The 16738-nt window shown below is 60.8% G+C and overlaps 1 protein-coding gene and 1 long non-coding RNA gene across 8 annotated transcripts in view; one reads left to right on the forward strand and one right to left on the reverse strand.

Annotated features, from left to right (window-relative positions):
• Nucleotides 1–8789, reverse strand: part of KRT80 (keratin 80) — a 22534-nt gene extending 13745 nt beyond the window's left edge. For 2 of the 7 annotated variants that reach the window (XM_045588011.1, XM_036456255.2), the window contains exons 1-2: nucleotides 8187–8758; nucleotides 2113–2321 (exon numbers count right to left, since the gene is read on the reverse strand). In XM_045588011.1, the coding sequence (XP_045443967.1) occupies nucleotides 2113–2321; nucleotides 8187–8630 (653 nt within the window). In that variant the 5' untranslated portion in view covers nucleotides 8631–8758. Of the gene's footprint in view, nucleotides 1–2112; nucleotides 2322–8186 lie in introns of all 7 variants that reach the window. The other 5 variants (XM_045588010.1, XM_036456253.2, XM_036456254.2 and 2 more) reach the window with 5 other exon arrangements.
• The window catches only part of LOC118729028, an 18073-nt gene extending 2245 nt beyond the window's left edge, over nucleotides 1–15828 (forward strand). The window contains exons 2-3 of the long non-coding RNA XR_004991108.1: nucleotides 315–321; nucleotides 15817–15828. This is a non-coding gene — a long non-coding RNA (uncharacterized LOC118729028). The remainder of the gene's footprint in view (nucleotides 1–314; nucleotides 322–15816) is intronic.
• Nucleotides 15829–16738: the final 910 nt, after the last annotated feature.

The raw sequence follows: 16738 nt of genomic DNA on the forward strand, positions 1-16738 counted from the left end.
GCGAGGCTGATCTCATCGGCCCGGAGGAGGCAGGGCACACCCTCCCTGTCAGGGCTTGGGCTGGCGTCTCCCGGCTCCTGGGGGCCCGGGGCTCTGCCAGGCCAGGCAGCAGCTTCCCGGGCTCTGGCCTGCAGACCGGGAAGCCCTCTGGCCTCACTCCCCTCAACTCAGGTGGGTTCCCTACCTGGAGAGAGGACGGGGAGCCCTGAGCCTAAATAGTGAAATCAGGCAGCAGATGGAAAGAAACCAGGCGGCGGGCCAAAGGAGGGGGCTGGGCCAGATTAGAACGAGCAGTGTTTGTACAGAACTTCCAGTTACAAAGTATCTCCGCAGATGTGATCTGGCCGGGCTCATGGGAGCAGCCCTCACCCTGGATGACATGGGCTGGGGATGGGTTTTAGCACGCACGGCTCGGTGACGGAGGACCAGCCCCTGGCCGCTCCGGGCCTGTGATTCTTCCCCCACGTAACCCAAGGCCTTCCCCAGCTCTGCCTTCTCTGATCCTCTGAGGGCCAAAGACCGACCAGATACCCGTGAACTGAGTCATAACTTCCCCCATTACGGTCAGAGTGGGCAGTCAGGTTCCTTAGGTGTTTATCCAGGGCCTGGGAGAGCAGAGCTGGAGTAGAGGTGACCTCCAGGCCAGGGAGGGGCCCAGCAATAAGGACCAGTCCTGGCCAGGGCTGCAGATCACGCCTGCTGGCTGAAAAGTTCCCGGCAGACTCGCCGAGGAGAGAACCGGGGCCCCCTGAGTGGGGAGCGAGTCCTGTGAGACCGGGCCCTCTGAATGTGGCCTGAACAGAGGAGGTGGTGCAGAGAGGCGATGGGCACGCTAAGCCCCAGCCCAGGTCCCAGGACAGGCTGCCCACACCCGCCAGCCCTGTCTGCTGGCTGCCCTGGAGACAGCAGGCCTCAGCTCAGGTCAGTGGGGCTTGGGGCAGGACCCAAACACCGGAGGTGGAGAGGGGAGCTGAGCCACATCCTGTCCACCCCTCACCCTGGCTGGAAACCAGACCCGAGAAGGGGCTGTAGGGCCAGGGTCTCTCTGCCCTGCCCAGCCTCCTTGTCCGGGAAGCCCTGGCCACTGTCTGATCAGACAGGGTCATCTGTCCTCTGAGCCGCCCACGTGTGTGTTCTGCCTTTCTAGACCGGCCAGTGCAGCCCAGCAAGCCTGCGTCAGGGACGGCCCTGTGTGCCGGGCGCTCAGCCTCCTCGGGGGTAGGGGAGTGGCCACTCGTCGCCACACGGAACTCTCCACCTGCTCCTCACACCAGCCCCACTTGGTATCCACCCAGACAGGAGGAAACGGAGGTTCTCCTGCTAAACAGCTGGACAGAGGCCAGAAAGCAAGGGTGGGAGGGGGCAGGGAGTCAGTCTCTTTCAGCCTAGACCTAGACCAGGTCTCTAACCACTGGGCAATCCCGCCTGCCAGCTTGTTCCCCAAAGCCCTAAAAGCATAGTGCAGGCTGGGGCTGTGTCTCCCTCATCTCTCTGGACCCCACCGAGGTCCGCACACACCACCTGTGGAAGATGGCTTCTCTGTTCTAACAAAACCCACTGCTTCTGTCTCCTGCCTGCATCCGCTCGCTTCCCTGCCAGCCCATCCAAGCCATCGTGACATCCCACTGCCAGTGGGATGGGTGAGCCCTCAGTTTATCTGCTCCTCACCTGTCTGGACCTACCACCCTCCCGTCAGACTGACAGCCACCTGCTCCCTTCTTGGGGCCCCTAACCCCTTGGTGCCGGGACAGGGATAGGCCTCGGAGGCAGGAGGGGTGGCTGGGCCTGGCTTCTGGACAGTGTGGGCTGTCGTGGCATGGACACAAGAGGAGGGGACAGGGGACAGTGGCTGCAGTGGTTAGCTGCCCATCACGAGCCTGACCTAGTTGTACGCGTCCCTATTTGGGAACTGTGGATTCACTGCTATATTCCCTTGGAATCTAGAATACTGCCCAGCACATAGTATCAATAGGTCCTCACTGAGTATGTCTGGAGTAAAGAAATGTTTCCTCAGGAAGCTCCCTCTCTGTCTGGCTTGAGAGGCCCGGACCTTGCTCCTGGGTCCCCACCCGCAGTCCCTGCCCCCGCCCCCGAGGGCGAGGGCCGCTCTACCTGATCCGGGACTCCTCCACCTTCTCCAGCATCTGCAGCAGGTTGGCCTCCAGCTGGCCCCGCTCCTGGCTCACCGCACGCAGCTCGTCCTGCAGCCGGCCCTCGTACTTCTGGTACAGGTGCCCGAGGTCGAAGGCCGCGGAGCCCTGGCTCTGCAGGAAGCTCCAGCGCGTCTCCAGCAGCTGGTTGCGCTGCTCCAGGGCCTGCACCTGGCAGAGCAGGAGGGCTTCGGTGACGGGGCCAGGCTTGGGCCCCGAGGCCCCGGGCCCGCCATCGCGCCCCCTCGGGGGCTCCCCTGGGAGGTGGCAGCTCATCGGCGCTGCGCACCCATCTGGGGCCCTCACTCAGCGCTCAGATGGCACCTCTGACGACTGATTATTCCAACGGAAGATGGCGAGATAAGGAGGGATCCAGAGAGATGGAGCCAATTAGCACAGCTTCCTAGGGGAGGCACGGGGCCAACTCCATGAAGGAAGGGGAGAGGGCATGAGGGTGAGGGCTCCTTGTGCTCGTCTGGGGCTCGGGTGGGAGACTCCAGGGAACCTGAGGTGTCATAGGCCCGTCTGCCACGCACCCTCCCTCGACGAGCCTGGTCTCATCTTGCCTTGAAAACGCAGCAGGGTAGGGCCTGGCTACTGCTTAAATGCTAATCCTCCCGGCAACCATGGGCTTGTAGCCTCGCCGAGCCTCAGTTTCCCCACCTAGAAGTTGGGGATAATGTCACCTGCCCACAGAGGTGGGCCGTTGGGGGAGGAGCGCCTGGGATGTACCTTGAAATAGAAACAAGAGCAAGCGATGATGTGGCTCCTTCTGGGTATCAGGCCTGTTCTAATGCTTAACGTGCTAACCCCATCCAATCCCCACCGCAACCCAAAGGGGTATTGCTGTGAGTTGCACTCCGCCCACGAGGAACCAGGGCACAGAGAGGTGAACTTGACCGGGGTCACAGCATTAGCAAGTGGTGGAGCAGGTGTGGACTGCAGGGAGTTCGGGATTAGGATCTTTTAACCACTGCCACCTGTGCCTCCTGTCTGCTGCTGGGTCACTGTGGGCCCTGTGCCCACCTGCCCTTCTGCCTCTAGCTTGGCCAACTGTGCCTTCAGGAGAGAGGCTGGGGCTGTGGGCTCAGCTGCTCCTCTCCACCTCCGCCTCCTTTGCACTCTCCTGTTCCACGAGCACCCTCCACCTACTCCTCAGCCACCAGCAGGCCGCCAGGGTCCCCGCCAGTGCTCTCCTTCCCTCACCCAGTCCTGGCCGGCCAGCCTGGGCTCCCCTGCCTCTTCCTCATCCTGCCTGTCCTCTCCAGGTGCCAGCCTTCTTGGGGTCGACCCTTTTCACCACTCCAGTCCCTCCCCAGCCCAGATGTGCCCCTACCTCCCCTCCTGCAACAACCCCCCCCCCCCCCCCCGCCTGCCCCTGCCCCACTCCCTCAGTACGAGGCCCTCAGTTTATCTGCTCCTCACCTGTCTGGATCTACCACCCTCCCGTCAGACTGACAGCTGTCTGCTCCCTTCTTGGGCTCCCTAACCCCTTGGTGCCGGGACAGGGATAGGCCACGAAGGCAGGTGGGTGATGGGGCCTGGCTTCTGGACAGTGTGGGCTGTCGTGGTTATGAGGATGCAGTGAGGACAGCCCCATGGAGTTCCCTGTGGCTGCAGGCGAGGAGCTGGGCCCCTTGTTGCCCACTGCTGGCACCAGCTCCCAGAATCACAGCCGGCGTCTTGGATCGGCTGGTCTGTGCCCTCCAATCACAGGGGAGGAGGTGGGGGCCCAGGGCAGGCAAGTGCCTTGTCCAGTGTCACCTGACAGTGGCTGCCTGTGCTGGACCTTCAGAGGTTCCCTGTTCCTCCTGAGAGTGGGTGCCGGGTGGGCCTCCTCTCCCTTTCTCTGCTCTGCTCACGTCCCCGACGGCCGCATGCCCTTGGCGTGCCAGTGACAACGTCAGCAGGACTACCGGGATAGTGCCCCGCTCAGGCCCACTGGCGCTGGGAAGTTCTGCTTGAAGCTGACCTAACAGGTTCAGTGGGGGTGGCAGTCAGGAGGGTTTCTGTTGTGCTTGTGTGTGTGAGAGGGTTTGTTGGAGGGGAGGTATCCGCTCGCCCCACCTCGGCTCCGTTTTGACAAGCAGGAGCCGTGTTTACTCTGAGGGTGGGGTGAGAGGAGAGACGTGAGGCTCCTTCCTCCACCCACAGCAGCAAAACACCCTTTACACCCGACAGTCTTTCCCGTTCCCGAAGTCTGACCCCAACACCCTTTGTGCAGCACTAGCTCCTGGGAGGGGGGGTGCATTTGGCCAGCCAGTCCAGCCGGGGGGCATTTTGGCTGTGGGGGTGGGGACCGGAGCAGCCCCCTCTTCCTCCTGCTGCCCTTGGGGGAGCTGCCTGTTGTCTCAGTGGTGGGGGATGCACTGAACCCCCACAGAGGGGCTGCTCCCTCCCAGAACAAAGGCCAGGGAGGCGCCAGGGTAATTGTCACCGTTCCTCCCAGGCTCTCCTTCCCCTTCCTCCCCGCCTGGCTGACCCCCTGCTCTTAGGTCACAGGGTGGCAGTGCTAGGAGGGACCTCAGAGAGCAAACCTGCCTCCCGTTGTGCAGATGAGGAAACAGAGGCCCAGACCTCACTGTGACCCACCTCCCTGGCACCCAGCAGCTAGACCAGGTGGGGAGAACTGTGCCTTTTGTCCTGGGGAAGCGAGCAGCCCAGGGCCCCAACCCACGGGCTCCAGGCAGGCGAGCCTACAGGCGTGTCCGTGGGCCTGCAGGTCCTACTCCTCAGGTGAGGGGTTTGCCAGACCCCCTGCCTTCAGCCAGAGGTTGGCTTTGCCCCGGGAGCCCGTGGGCCTCTGGGTCAGGAAGGGCTGGTATGTGCCTTCCTGCGTGCAGGCAGGGCACGGCTCCGGTGACTTCCAGAGGCCACGGAGGCCCAGGGGAAGACATGTGCCACCCTGGTCTCCAGGCATGTCACTGCCCCTTTGAGTTCCCCACTCAGGCTGACTGCTGGCCCTTCTCCTGCCCCATCTCCATTCCTTCTGTCGTCTGCATGTGAAGGCGAGTGGGCCCAGCCAGGGCCTCTGCGGGATGGTGACACTGCCCTCTCCCTCAGCCTCCTCTCCTGCTGCTGCTTCTGCTCTCCCCCTCCTCTCATCGCTGGACCAGTCCTCCCACTGGCATGCGCTCAGGGCCACCCTCAGAGCAGGAGGGCGAGTGAGCTGCAGAGGGGGTAAGGCCCAGGAACACAGCCTGCGAGCGGAGGAACCAGCACTGCTCCAGGGCCTTACCCACTCCTGGTGGTCTTCCCCAATACCACCCCCCTCACCTCTTCCTCTTCCTTCGCCACGACCAAGGCCCTCATGGCCTTTACAGGGAGATAGAGAGGGACCTGAGCTAACAGGTCTTTTCCATAGGATGTGAGTCAGGCCAGCGGGCTGGACAGGCAGGTGGAATGCTTGGGAGGCCATCCCCACTGTCCACCTGCTCTGGAGCAGGACGGCAGGCCATGCCTCATCAGCTATGCCTGTGAGGGCCATCCTCTTGGCCAGCTCAGAGCTCCTCCCTAGCTCCTGGGGGGTGGGGTGGGTGGGGGCGGTGTGTGACCCCAGGCCACACAGCACATTGTTATCCCTCAGAGACCAGAGTGTCCTCACAGGCTCTCTGGTTTCTCTGGGAGAGGGGATGTGGAGGGACAGGGGATATGGAGCCAGAGCGCCCTTGCCTGTCCCTTCTCTTTGCCTAGAGCTCCCATCCCTACACTGGTTATGGCATCTCACCCCCAGCCCAGCCCATACATGCCTTTCAAGCCCTTTGCTGCACTCCTACCCACTGAGCTCCCCCTCTCCACCCCCCCCCCCCCGCCCCAGCAGGGTTCTCCCCCTCTTCTCATGGAAGGGGCTAATGGGCTCATCACGGGCCAGGCCCATTTATGGTGTTTTTAACAGAACAAACAGCACACCTGGTGCATGGTAAGTGCTTCATGCAGTTTTTTTTTTTTTTTTTTTTTTTTTTATGATCCCATTTGATAATGACAAGCCCATTACACGGATGTGTACTGAGGCTCCGAGAGGTTAAAGAATTTTCCTGGTCAGAGGTTGGGGATGGCAGGATTCAAACCCAGTAATTTGGCTCCAGATTGCACACTCTTAACTGCTGCCTGCTTCCGTCCAGGCCTCACGGCCTTTGCAAGGAGATAGAGAGGGACTTGAGCTAACAGATCTCCGCAGTATTGGTGAGTCAGCTGAGATTCTCCGGGCGGAGCCCCAGCCACCAGGGCCCCCCGAGGGCTGGCACCCAAGGCTCCCTGCGCCCACCCTGCAGAGCCCCTGTCTCAAGGCCCAAGCTTGAGGGCCGGGAGGCTCCAGTCCTGCCAAAGACCTTTGAGGGCATTGTCTTGGCTCCTGGGCACAGGCCCCAACCCCTCAGGCCCCTCCCTGTACCCGCTCTCCCCCCTTCCCCCCACGGCAGAGGCACAGAGTAATATCAGCTCTGGAGTTCAGGGAACAAGCCACCTATCCTAGCCAAATTACATAGCTCGTGAAGCATTCCTTTTACGGCATTAATCTGGGTTAGGAGAGGAGGTGGCTCTGCAGGGACCCGCCTCCCCAGAGCAGCAGGCTGCTCTCCTCCAGGCCAAGCGGCCCACAGTGCAGGCGCTGCAGCCGCCACCCAGGCACTCCAGGTATGGGTGCAGGAATGCTGGTCTGGGCACGTGCACGGGGGAGAAAGAGATGGTTCCTCTCTCCAAAGAGACTGCTGGCTTTGTGTCTCACAGACCCGAGTTCAAGTCCAGCCTCGGACTCGCTGGCTGTGTGACCTTGGACAAGGCACTCGGGCTCTGGATGGGCAGTTTCCTAGTTTCCTCGTGTGCACAGCGAGGGAACTAGCCTGGGGGTGTTGTGTGTGGGCTGACTGACACACATCTGCTGAGTTCCCACACAGAGCCAGACACCAGCGATGCTGTAAGCCTGCTGCTTCCTCCCTGGGCCCCTCCCTGAGGGCACCCACCGCCTGGGACACTGGCAACAGCAGAGGAACCCAGAGGCAGGGAGAGCGAGGAGCAGGCGAGAATGTGTCGGGGCAGAGGGGTGGCTCTGGCCTCCTGGTGGGGGCGGCAAGAAGGGTGAGTTTTCCTCATCAGTCAAATGGGCATAAAGTGACTTCCTTCCTAAGGTGGTTGAAGGGAAGAGAGGTAAGTGTGGAAGCGCGCAGCACGGGGGCTGGCACATCACAAACAATTAGGTAACAGCAGCTCTTGCTGTTGTGACTATTATTTTTGGGCAGGGCCGGAGGGAGCAGAGCCGAGGGCCGGGCAGGAGAGGTTTCTGGAAGGAGGTGAGTGAGGAGCAGGTTTGGGGAGGGGACAGGGCTTCCTCACAGCTCCCGAAGCCCTTGCCCTTGCCCTGGGGCGGAGGTGACATGGGTGCCCGGACCAGCATGCTGCCCTGGCATTGGGTCTGGGAAGCCAGGGTTCTGGGGACTCGGTCTGTCTACTCAGGTGGGGGCCTGGCCGGCTGCCTGCCTCTGACGTGCCGCCTCCATCCCCTGCATTCCTATCTCTTGACTCCACAGCTGCACCCCACTCAGCGGCCTCCTTCCTTCCGGAACCCCACAGGCTCCGGGGCTCGGCCGGTGCTCCTGACTCCAGGCAGCTGAGCGGAGACAGCGGGCTGGACAGGAGGCCGGGCCCTTGGGAGGTCATCCCCACTGCCCCTCTGCTCCAGAGGAGGACAGCAGGCCATGCCTTCATCGGCTGTTTCCACGAGAGGGCCTTCTCTTGGCCACACTCAGGGCTCCTTCCTAGCCCCTGCCTGGGGGGAGGGTGACCCCAGGCCACACAGCACACTATTATCCAGACATCTCTCAGAGGACATACTGGGGTCTCCCCACCTCCCACCCCCGCAACCCCACAATGCCAGGATGGCTCAGGACTTCCCTGCATACCTCTCTACTCAGAGCATGCGGCGTTAGCATCGCCGGCACCCCATTGGCTGGGCGCGGGGGTGGGGCGTGATGCTCCAGAAATCAAGAATTCAGCCACCTGCCCGTCCTTCCCTCTCTGGGCCCTCTTCCCGCTTCCCCTTACCTTGCCGATCAGGGAGGCGAATTTATCGTTGAGGACCTTCATCTCCTCCTTCTCTTGGTTCTTCTGCTGCTGGATGGCCGGGTCCACCTTGAAGTCCAGGGGCACCAGCAGGCTGGGGTTCACCGTCACCTTGGGGATGGTGCCAGCGGACCAGCAGCCAGTGAGGCTGCGCGAGCTGAAGCCCAGCCCGGGGGCTTCGCAGCTGCCCCATTCCGAGGTGCCAGGCCGGGGGCCGCCCGCTGGCGCCACCTCACAGCTGCTCAGGCTGCTGAAGCCGACCACGCAGGAGCGGCAGGCCATCGCGGCCCCCTGGGCCCGGAGCGGGGGCGGGCGCGGGGATGAGCGAGCGAGGGGACCTCTGTGGGGTGGCGCTGGCAGCTGGCTCCCTTCGCAGGCCGGCCGGGCTGGGGACTGAGGAGCAAACACCTGTCGCACAGTGCTCATTAGCTGCGGGAGGGCGGGCACCTCCCAGCCCGACCAACCTGTTAGATGGTGAGGTGATGTGGTGCTCCGGCCCCTCCCCCCGCACCACTCCTCCAGGCCCGGGATCTGCCTCGCTGAGGGGGTAGGTCACGGCCCCCAACCCGGCAGCGCCTGGCTCCAGGGAGGGGGGCAAGTCTGAGCTGGCTGGGTAGGTGTGGGGAGGCGGCAAGAGGAAGGGGCGACTCAGCAAGGAAGGAGAGGAGGGAGAGAGAGAGTGTGCGCTTGCCTCTCACCGCAGACCTCACTGCATACCTGAGGGCTGACGTATCCAGGCCCACATACTTCTGGAAGAAATGAGGCAAGCGCAGGCCCTGGGCTCCCGCGTACAGGGCATCTCCCTGAGTGAGTGTAGGGCTGCCATGCTGGGCACCGTGCCAGCCTAGTCCTGGAAAATAACACCTTTATTATTTATTTTCCAGCTGCCCAAGAGCCTCCATGGCTTATCTCCTCCTCCTTCTCTGCCATGCTTCCTCCCTCTCCGCCCCCTTCCTTCCTTGGATCTACCATTTATTAACCACCTACTAAGTGCACCCCACTGTTGCAGAGGCTGGAGAGAAAATAAATGGTCCAGGCCTTGGACAGTGAGACATGGGTTTGGGACTCAGCTTGGCCACTCCCCACCGGTGTGACCTCAGGCAGGTGCTCGGTTTGTGTCCTCACGTGTGAGATGGGTGCGGAGCTGCCAGTCCCACAGGAGGTGGTGACGCAGAGAGCCGCGTGGGGGCTGGCACAAAGCCCCCAGGAAACGGGGGCTGCGACCAGTGCCTGCCTTCTGGGAGCTGAGTCTGGTGGGGGAGACGGATGTGACCTGACCTCTAGGCCCCTGCCTCCCCGCTTCCCATTCCTCCTCCCTCACTTCTGCATCTCCTTCCCCTGTTTCATTTTAAATATGAAGTAAAAAATGGAAAGACGACAATTTGCTCCTACAGAGCCTCTGATGGGCAGGAGAAGGCTCAGCCTCTTTTCTCCTCCCCCCAACCCCCACCAGCCGCACCCCCTCCCACCTTCCTGAAGTTCCAGGGGCCCACTCTTCCTTCCCCTTCCACGCCTCCCCTCCTGGGCCTGCCTCTTCCTCCCTCCCTGGCCTGATGTCCCTGGACGCTCTCCCCGGCTGGCTGGCTCCGTGTGCCCTCCTTGGACCTGGCGCACCACCCTGGGTGGAGCGGTCACCGGGGAGAGGAGTGTGTCTGAGAGGGAGTCCAGGGGTCTGGGGGTGGAAGAGCTCTCAGCCCCCTCTGGAACCGCAGGAAGAGAGGCTGGAGGTGGGAGCCACTGCAGGCTCCCCCCCCCCCCCGCCCCCCCCCCCCCACCAGACCTCCTTCCCGCACACGAAGGGGGCATTTCTGGCTCACTAAGGCACAGCGATCTGTGAGTCTATCCTGAGGCTGCATTTCAGGCGCTGATGCTGGGGTGGGCTGACGAGGTACTTCTGAGTGACGGGGTCACTGCAGTGGTGTCTGTTTCCACGTCTGACACGGCTGCCACATTCGGCACACACCTGCATGGCCGCCCCGTGTCCCTGACCTGGTATCTGGATGGCATGTGGTCAGACTCAGCACCCGGCCCTCCCCACCCAGCTGCCCCTGCCCTCTGTGGGGAAGGGGATGGCAGGCAATGGCCCCGCAATCAGGTGACCGCGGGCAGGTCAGATATGCATGCCCCAAATGCTTTGCATGGATTAGCTTCCTTAATCCTCATCTGAGGTGGATGCTTTCATTCTCGCCAGCCTGGTTTGCAGAGGCGGAGGCTGCGTCTCCGAGGAGTTAGGTGACTGTCTGAGGTCCTGGTGCTGGATCGGAGCCCAGACAGTTGGAGCTGTGGGCCCTTCCTCTCACCTTAGCCTCTGAGCCTGATGACCCCTGGAAGGGGCGGCAGATAAAAAACGAAGCTCTCTTCTTACTGTGTGGGACTCAGGTCTACCTTCTAATCTTCTTCTTTTTAAAGTCTTTAATCCTTACCTGACGATAAGTTTTTTAAAAAATTATATTTTTATTGATTTCTGAGAGGAAGGGAGAGAGAGATCGAAACATCAGTGATGAGAAGGTATCAGAGATAAACTGCCTCCTGTACGCCCCACAGTGGGGATCAAGCCCGCAACCTGGGCATGTGCCCTGACTACGAATCGAACTGTGACCTCCTGGTTCATAGGCCAATGCTTATCCACTGAGCCACACCAGCTGGGTGATACATTTTTTTATTGACTTTTAGAGAGAGAGGAAGAGAGAGAGAGAAACATCGATGTGAGAGAGAAACATTGATTGGTGCCTCCTGTATGCACCCCCACCAGGGATTGAGGTCACAGCAGGTGTGTGTGCCCTGACCGGGAATTGAACCCAAAACCTTTTGGTGCATAGGATGATGCTCCAACCAACGGAGTCACCTGGCCAGGGCCCTTCTAATTTTCTTTAAGTTGGAGGCCCGATTCTTCAGAGTGCCTCTGTCAGCCCCCGGGGTTAGATAGGCCACAGGTAATGCTGAGTCCCTGGCTTCGAGGCTGGCATTGCAGAGCAGTCTCTGGGCCTGAGCACGGGGCGGCCTGCTGGAGGGTGGGCCCTGGGGCTGAGGCCTGGGCTGGGCCCGGCCGGGACCTGGAACCCACTGCTCCTTCCTACCTGGCCCGGCAGTCTCTCCTGGGAGCCATCAGAGAGCTGTCTTGGCTGTCACAGCGGTGGCTGCCAAACAGGAAGAGTAGTCAAAAGGCCCCAAACAAACACAGCTCCATGGAAACACCTAGCCCTTTCCTTCCTTCCCCATCTCTCCCCTAGCTCCACCCTTCCCCTCCCCCCCGCCTCCCCCCCCCCTGCCAACCCTCCTGCATTGGCATTGTCCCGGGTCAAGTGTCCAGGCCCCTGCCTTTTCACCCCCAAGGAAGACCTGCCTTGATACGGAGCCCCGAGCTCCTAAGCGTTCAGGTTTGGGGAGGGAAGACGGAGAGTGGGTATCATTTTCCCTCTCTTTGGGGATGTTGAGGTACCTGGGCAGATTCCAAACGCCCCCTGAGAGTACTCCCACACAAAACTGAGCCTTCCTTGGGGCGTGAGCTTGGGTGACCCCAGGGGCAGAGCAGCATCAGTGAGTGAGGCCCTCTGGGACTCTGGAGGCCTGTCCTGGTTGGCCCTTGCATAGTCCGGGGGACAGAAACCTCAGCGACTCCTCTCTCCTCCTCGAGTCTCCAGCTTTGCCTGTGGTCCCCTGAGCTGGCAACAGGATGTGATTCTGATCTTTCAGGAGGCAGAGAGAAGGCAGGAGGGGCAGGGCCAGAGGCAAGAGCCAGAGGCAAGGAGAGGGGGAGGTTGGGGCTGGGCTCCCTAAAGAAGCAAAGGGTTTTCTCATTTGCTCTGCCTTCTCCTGCCTTCCATTTCCCTCTTCACCTCTCTCCTTCCCACACCTCTGACCTTCTCCCTCTCATTCTCATCCACCTCTTCTCTCTTGTCTTCCTGTCTACCTGTCCCTCTCAGTGTCCTGCCCACTCAGAGCCTTGTCTCAGCCCGGGGCGAGAGGCGTCTGGGCAGCCCCGCCGCCGGGCGGATGGCATGATGGGAATGGCATCCTTGTGTCACAGTTTCAGCACCTCCTCATTCCCTCTGGCCTGGATCCTGGCCTGTGGAGCCGGCAGGCCTGGGACAACGCGGGACAGCGATGCATAGTTGTTGGATGAATGTCTCATGAGCACATCCCAGCCTGGCTGGGACTCTGGGGCAGGAGAGGGCGCTGGGAGAGACGGGCAGGGACTGTGGTGGGAAGAATCCTAGACTCAGGGCATGATTCTAGGAGGTCAGGCTGCTCCTTCGGGAAGGCTTCCCAGACGAGCCTGCCCAGGTTCCTGTCCATAGCTCCTCTTCTAAGGCACCTCCGCGGCCAGGCTCCCTGGGTCAGGGCCTGCTCCCTGGCGAGGCTGGATGACTTGGTCTCCTTTGTCCGGACTGTCCCTGTGGGAAGGCCTGTCCTGAGGCCGCAGAAAGGAGGCCCTGCCCAGCGGCTGCGTTCCGGGGATGGATGGCCAGGCCCGGGGCTGAGGGCCTCTGAACCCCTATGGCTGTGTGGAGAACACCCCTGAGGGCCCCACAGCTGGGGGTAGGGGAGCTGGAAATAGATTTGGGATGGGCAAGGGCCAAGAAAGGGGAACTAGCAGCGAGAATAGAGAGCTTAAGACCGTGTCTAATAAGCCTCCTCCGCCTGCCAGGCAAGACTGTGGAGACCCGAGAGGCACCGACCCCATGAGGGTGTCTGCAATTCCTTCTCGGAGGGAGGCAGGCAGTGAGCAAAGGCTTGGAGGGGGAGGGAGAGCTGAGCAGGAGGCAGGCGTGTGTTTCAGGCTGAGATACTTGTGGGGGTGAGAGTTGTCTGTGTGGGACGGTGCTGGTTACGGCAGCCAGTGTCACTGGAGTGTCAGAGATGCTGGGACCGCTCCGGGCCGGGGGAGGACACCATCAGAGCATTTCATTACTTCACATGAGGTCCTTCCGTGGCTCCCTGAGGACTTGGGGGTAAAGCCTAGAAGACTCATCTTGGAACATCAAGCAAGATCCTTTGCACCTGTTGCCCTTCTTTCTCTTTGGGTCTCAGCTCCTCTATACCCTCCTTCCTTCCACATCCCCTGCCAGCCTCCATCCCACCAAACTGACCCCATCTCTCTGAACCTGCCGAGCGATGCCACGTGTCCGCGTTGGACAGCGCGGACATGGACCACTGCCATCATCTCAGGCACTTCTACAGCGCTGGTCCCTCCGCCCGGCAGCATCTGGGACGGGCCAGGAGGCTGCAGGTTCCCGCAGGCTGGGAAGTGCTCAGGAGGGATAGGGGGGCAGCATGGGGTCACGGCAGAGCTCTGGGCAGGAGACCTGGTTTCAGGTCTGGGCTCTGCCACTCTCCAGCTGTGTAGTTTGGGGCCAAATGCTTGGCCTCTCTGGGCCTCCGTGGTTTGTAAACATCGGTTGTAAGAGCCACCTGGGTAATGGTGGTTGTTTTTATTTTCATTTACATTTTGTTTTCCGGTTGAGCTCATCAGTGTTTCTCAAACTGTTGCCAACCCCCTCCCAATGCCAGGGAGCCCGGTTCCTGGGCCAGCCACGTGCTGGGAGGCTGGGCCAGTGTGGGCCTTCTGGAATGAGGGCAGGCCGCGGGAGCGGGGAGGTGAGCGGAGGCTAATTGCACTTTCCTGCCGTCAGAGCACCGAGCCCAATTTGTAATTGTTTGCTGTTGGTTGTTTATGTGTCCTGCCTCCCCGTGGCAGCTCCGTGGACACAAGGCCTTTGAGGTGCTCTTACTGCCCCCGTGTCCCAGCGCCTGGCACATTCCTGACCCATGCCAGGTGCTCAATGGCCATTTCCTTCTGGAACGAGTAAGAGGCCACCCTCTCATACAGGCCACTTATTCTCTTCGTGGTGACAGGGTACGTCAAGACAAGAGCTTTGGGTGGCCTGGCCAGCGTGGCTCTGTGATTAAATGTTGACCTATGAATCAGAGGTCGCAGTTTGATTCCCGGTCAGGGCACATGCCCAGTGTGGGTCCTGCAGGAGTCAGCCAATTAATAATTCTCTCTCATCATTGATGTTTCTATCTCTCCCTCCCTTCCTCTCTGAAATCAGTTAAAAAATATATTTTAAAAGAGCTTCGGATAGGGTAGATGGCCAGACCCCAGGTGGGCTGGAGGAAGGTCAGGACGGGGTGTCCCCTGCACCTCTGGAGGGGGCTCTGGAGCCTGCCCCACAGGATCTGGCTGCTTCCCTGCCAGGCTGAGCTGGGCTGACGAGGACCAGCCCGTGGCCGACATTGGGTTTTGGCCCAGGGTGTCACATATAGCACCACCAGTTGACCCCCAGAGACCTGGCGGCAGTTCCTGCTCAGCATTGGGAGGGGGCTCTGACAACCTCCTTTCCTGGCCGAATGCCGTCGGTGGGGAAGAAGACTGATGGTCCTCCCTGAGAAAGAAACAGGCAGAGGAAGGCTCCTAAACTGCTGAAGGCCCATGAGGCCTAGGGTTTGGGAGGCATACATGTAGGGCCCCATAGGCCCCCGCCCTCTCCCCAGGTGTCCCGCCTGTGGGTGAAGCACGTGGGGGTTGGTCCCCCTGAGCCAGGTGTAGGGTAGGCCCAGCCGACAGAAAACCTCAGCCCACGCCTGGCGATGTGGGTGCTGGGTTCATGTCAGTGGCATTTGGCACGGTTGCCAGGCCTGCTTCTGGGTGGAGAGAGCAGGAAGGAGAATTGCACAAAGGGAAACTTGAAACAGGGCCCCACTTCCTCTGGTGGCTCCCGCCTCCCAGGCGGGACTAGGGAGATGAGAGAAGAGTTGGAGTGGGGATGGGCCAGGGACAGAAGCTCCTTGCTCCTCGGACACACCGGGCCTTCCTATCGGCTTCCTTCCTCCATAGGACATTCCAGGTCCCGGCCACAGCACTCTCAGTGGCCTCCTGCCACTTCCCATCCCACCCCTGTGCCTGGCTGCTCAGCCCACAAGGAAGGCTTCTTCCAACAACCCCCATTTCTCAGCCCTGAGCCAAACACCGTGTTTCTCCTTCGGCTCACAGGCACCACCTTCCTGTCTGCCTCCGAGCCTTCATGTTGGCCACTCAGCCTGCTCTGCCTGCCCCTCCCTGCAGAAAGTTTCCCCAAATAGACCCTCCCATGTCCTTTGAGCAGAAGAGCTCTTGCAAGCAGCCCCCAGGATGAAAGTTTTGTTCACTGCTCTATCATCACCGGCACATGGTAGGTGGGCAGGAAATAGTTGTGGAATTAAGGCACGGTGCCTGCTATTATTTAGCACTTGTTTCTGTGGCCCCCTTAGTCAAGGTCTCTTTCTTCTACCACTAGACAGGGCTGGGGACCCTGATTCCCCTCCCCCGAGTGCCCCCAGGCCAGAATCCTGGTCCCTGGAGAAACCAGCCCGCCACTTGCCTACCCTGGCAGTTGTGCCTTCATTCAGGAAATGCTTTCTGCCTCTCTCCTGGGTGCCTGATCCTGGGTGCCGGGCTGTGGGGCAAACACAAGGATAAATGAGGAAAGTGGTGACTGGTGTTCTCCTCGCATCCGGGCTCCCTCTGCCTCTCGCGCAGAGCTTTCTGAACTCTGGGGTCTCCTCCCATCCAGCCGCCCCTGGTCCCAGTGTCCTTGGCCTTCTGTTCCTGGCACTGCACACGGCTCTTTAGGAGCTGTGCCCTCCCCGGGGCTGCCTGCAGAGAGGATCAAGGAGGGACTGGAAGGCAAAGCGGCAGACAAAGGCAGGGCAGGGGAGTGGTAGGGCTTTTGGAGATTCTTATTTGTAAGCCCAAACCGCTCCCCAAGCTTCAGCCACTGCCTTTATCTGCCCTGATAATAGACCGAAACCATGTTCAGCTCCCTGTTGAATAATCAGTGCCCGGCCTCTGCCAGTCTGCCAGGATGGCAGCAGCCCAGGGTGGCGCTGGGTGCAGTGCCAGCTGACTTGGGCCAGCCAGCCCTGGGGAGCCTCAGCCAGGTGGGTAGCCATCAGCCTGCAGACCACCCCGCATGCAGGGACACCCCACCTCCCAGGGGTCCTCAGTGCCCACACAGGGCATGCAGGCGTCTCTCAGGACAGATTTCAGGGACTCAAACATGGCGTATGGTTCATTCATCTTGGCCTCCCTAGTACGAGGTTGGCACATGGGAGGAGCTCAGAGGTGAGACTTCATGTACTCAGCACCATTATCAGGGCCTCCCGTATGCAGGTAGCTGGGTCCACTCTCCCCCGCTTCCTCTAGCTTCTTCCCCAGCACCTGTTGGGGATCTCCTGATGCAGCGAGATGTGGGCAGTCTCCGAGGAGGCCACGGAAGGCTGTTCCAGGGCCAGCCCCGCTCGCCATGTCTTAGGGACAAAAGGAGGAGGAAGTCCTTGCACGTGTCCCCATTACTCAGATGAGTACCCAGGCTCACAAACACTGCTCACACAGGTGGCCCGATTTCATCTCCCCAATGCCGCTCAAGGGGCGGGCACCCTGCATCCTGTTGTTCAAATGTGTGGGATTTGCACCGGTTCTTCTACCTCCAAACACAGCCCCTGCCCAGGCTCCTCAGGTGGGTTAGAATCAGCCCACAGTCAAGGTTTTGGGA

Source organism: Pipistrellus kuhlii, unplaced genomic scaffold (assembly GCF_014108245.1).
Source record: "Pipistrellus kuhlii isolate mPipKuh1 unplaced genomic scaffold, mPipKuh1.p scaffold_m20_p_3, whole genome shotgun sequence".
Taxonomy (NCBI): domain Eukaryota; kingdom Metazoa; phylum Chordata; class Mammalia; order Chiroptera; family Vespertilionidae; genus Pipistrellus; species Pipistrellus kuhlii.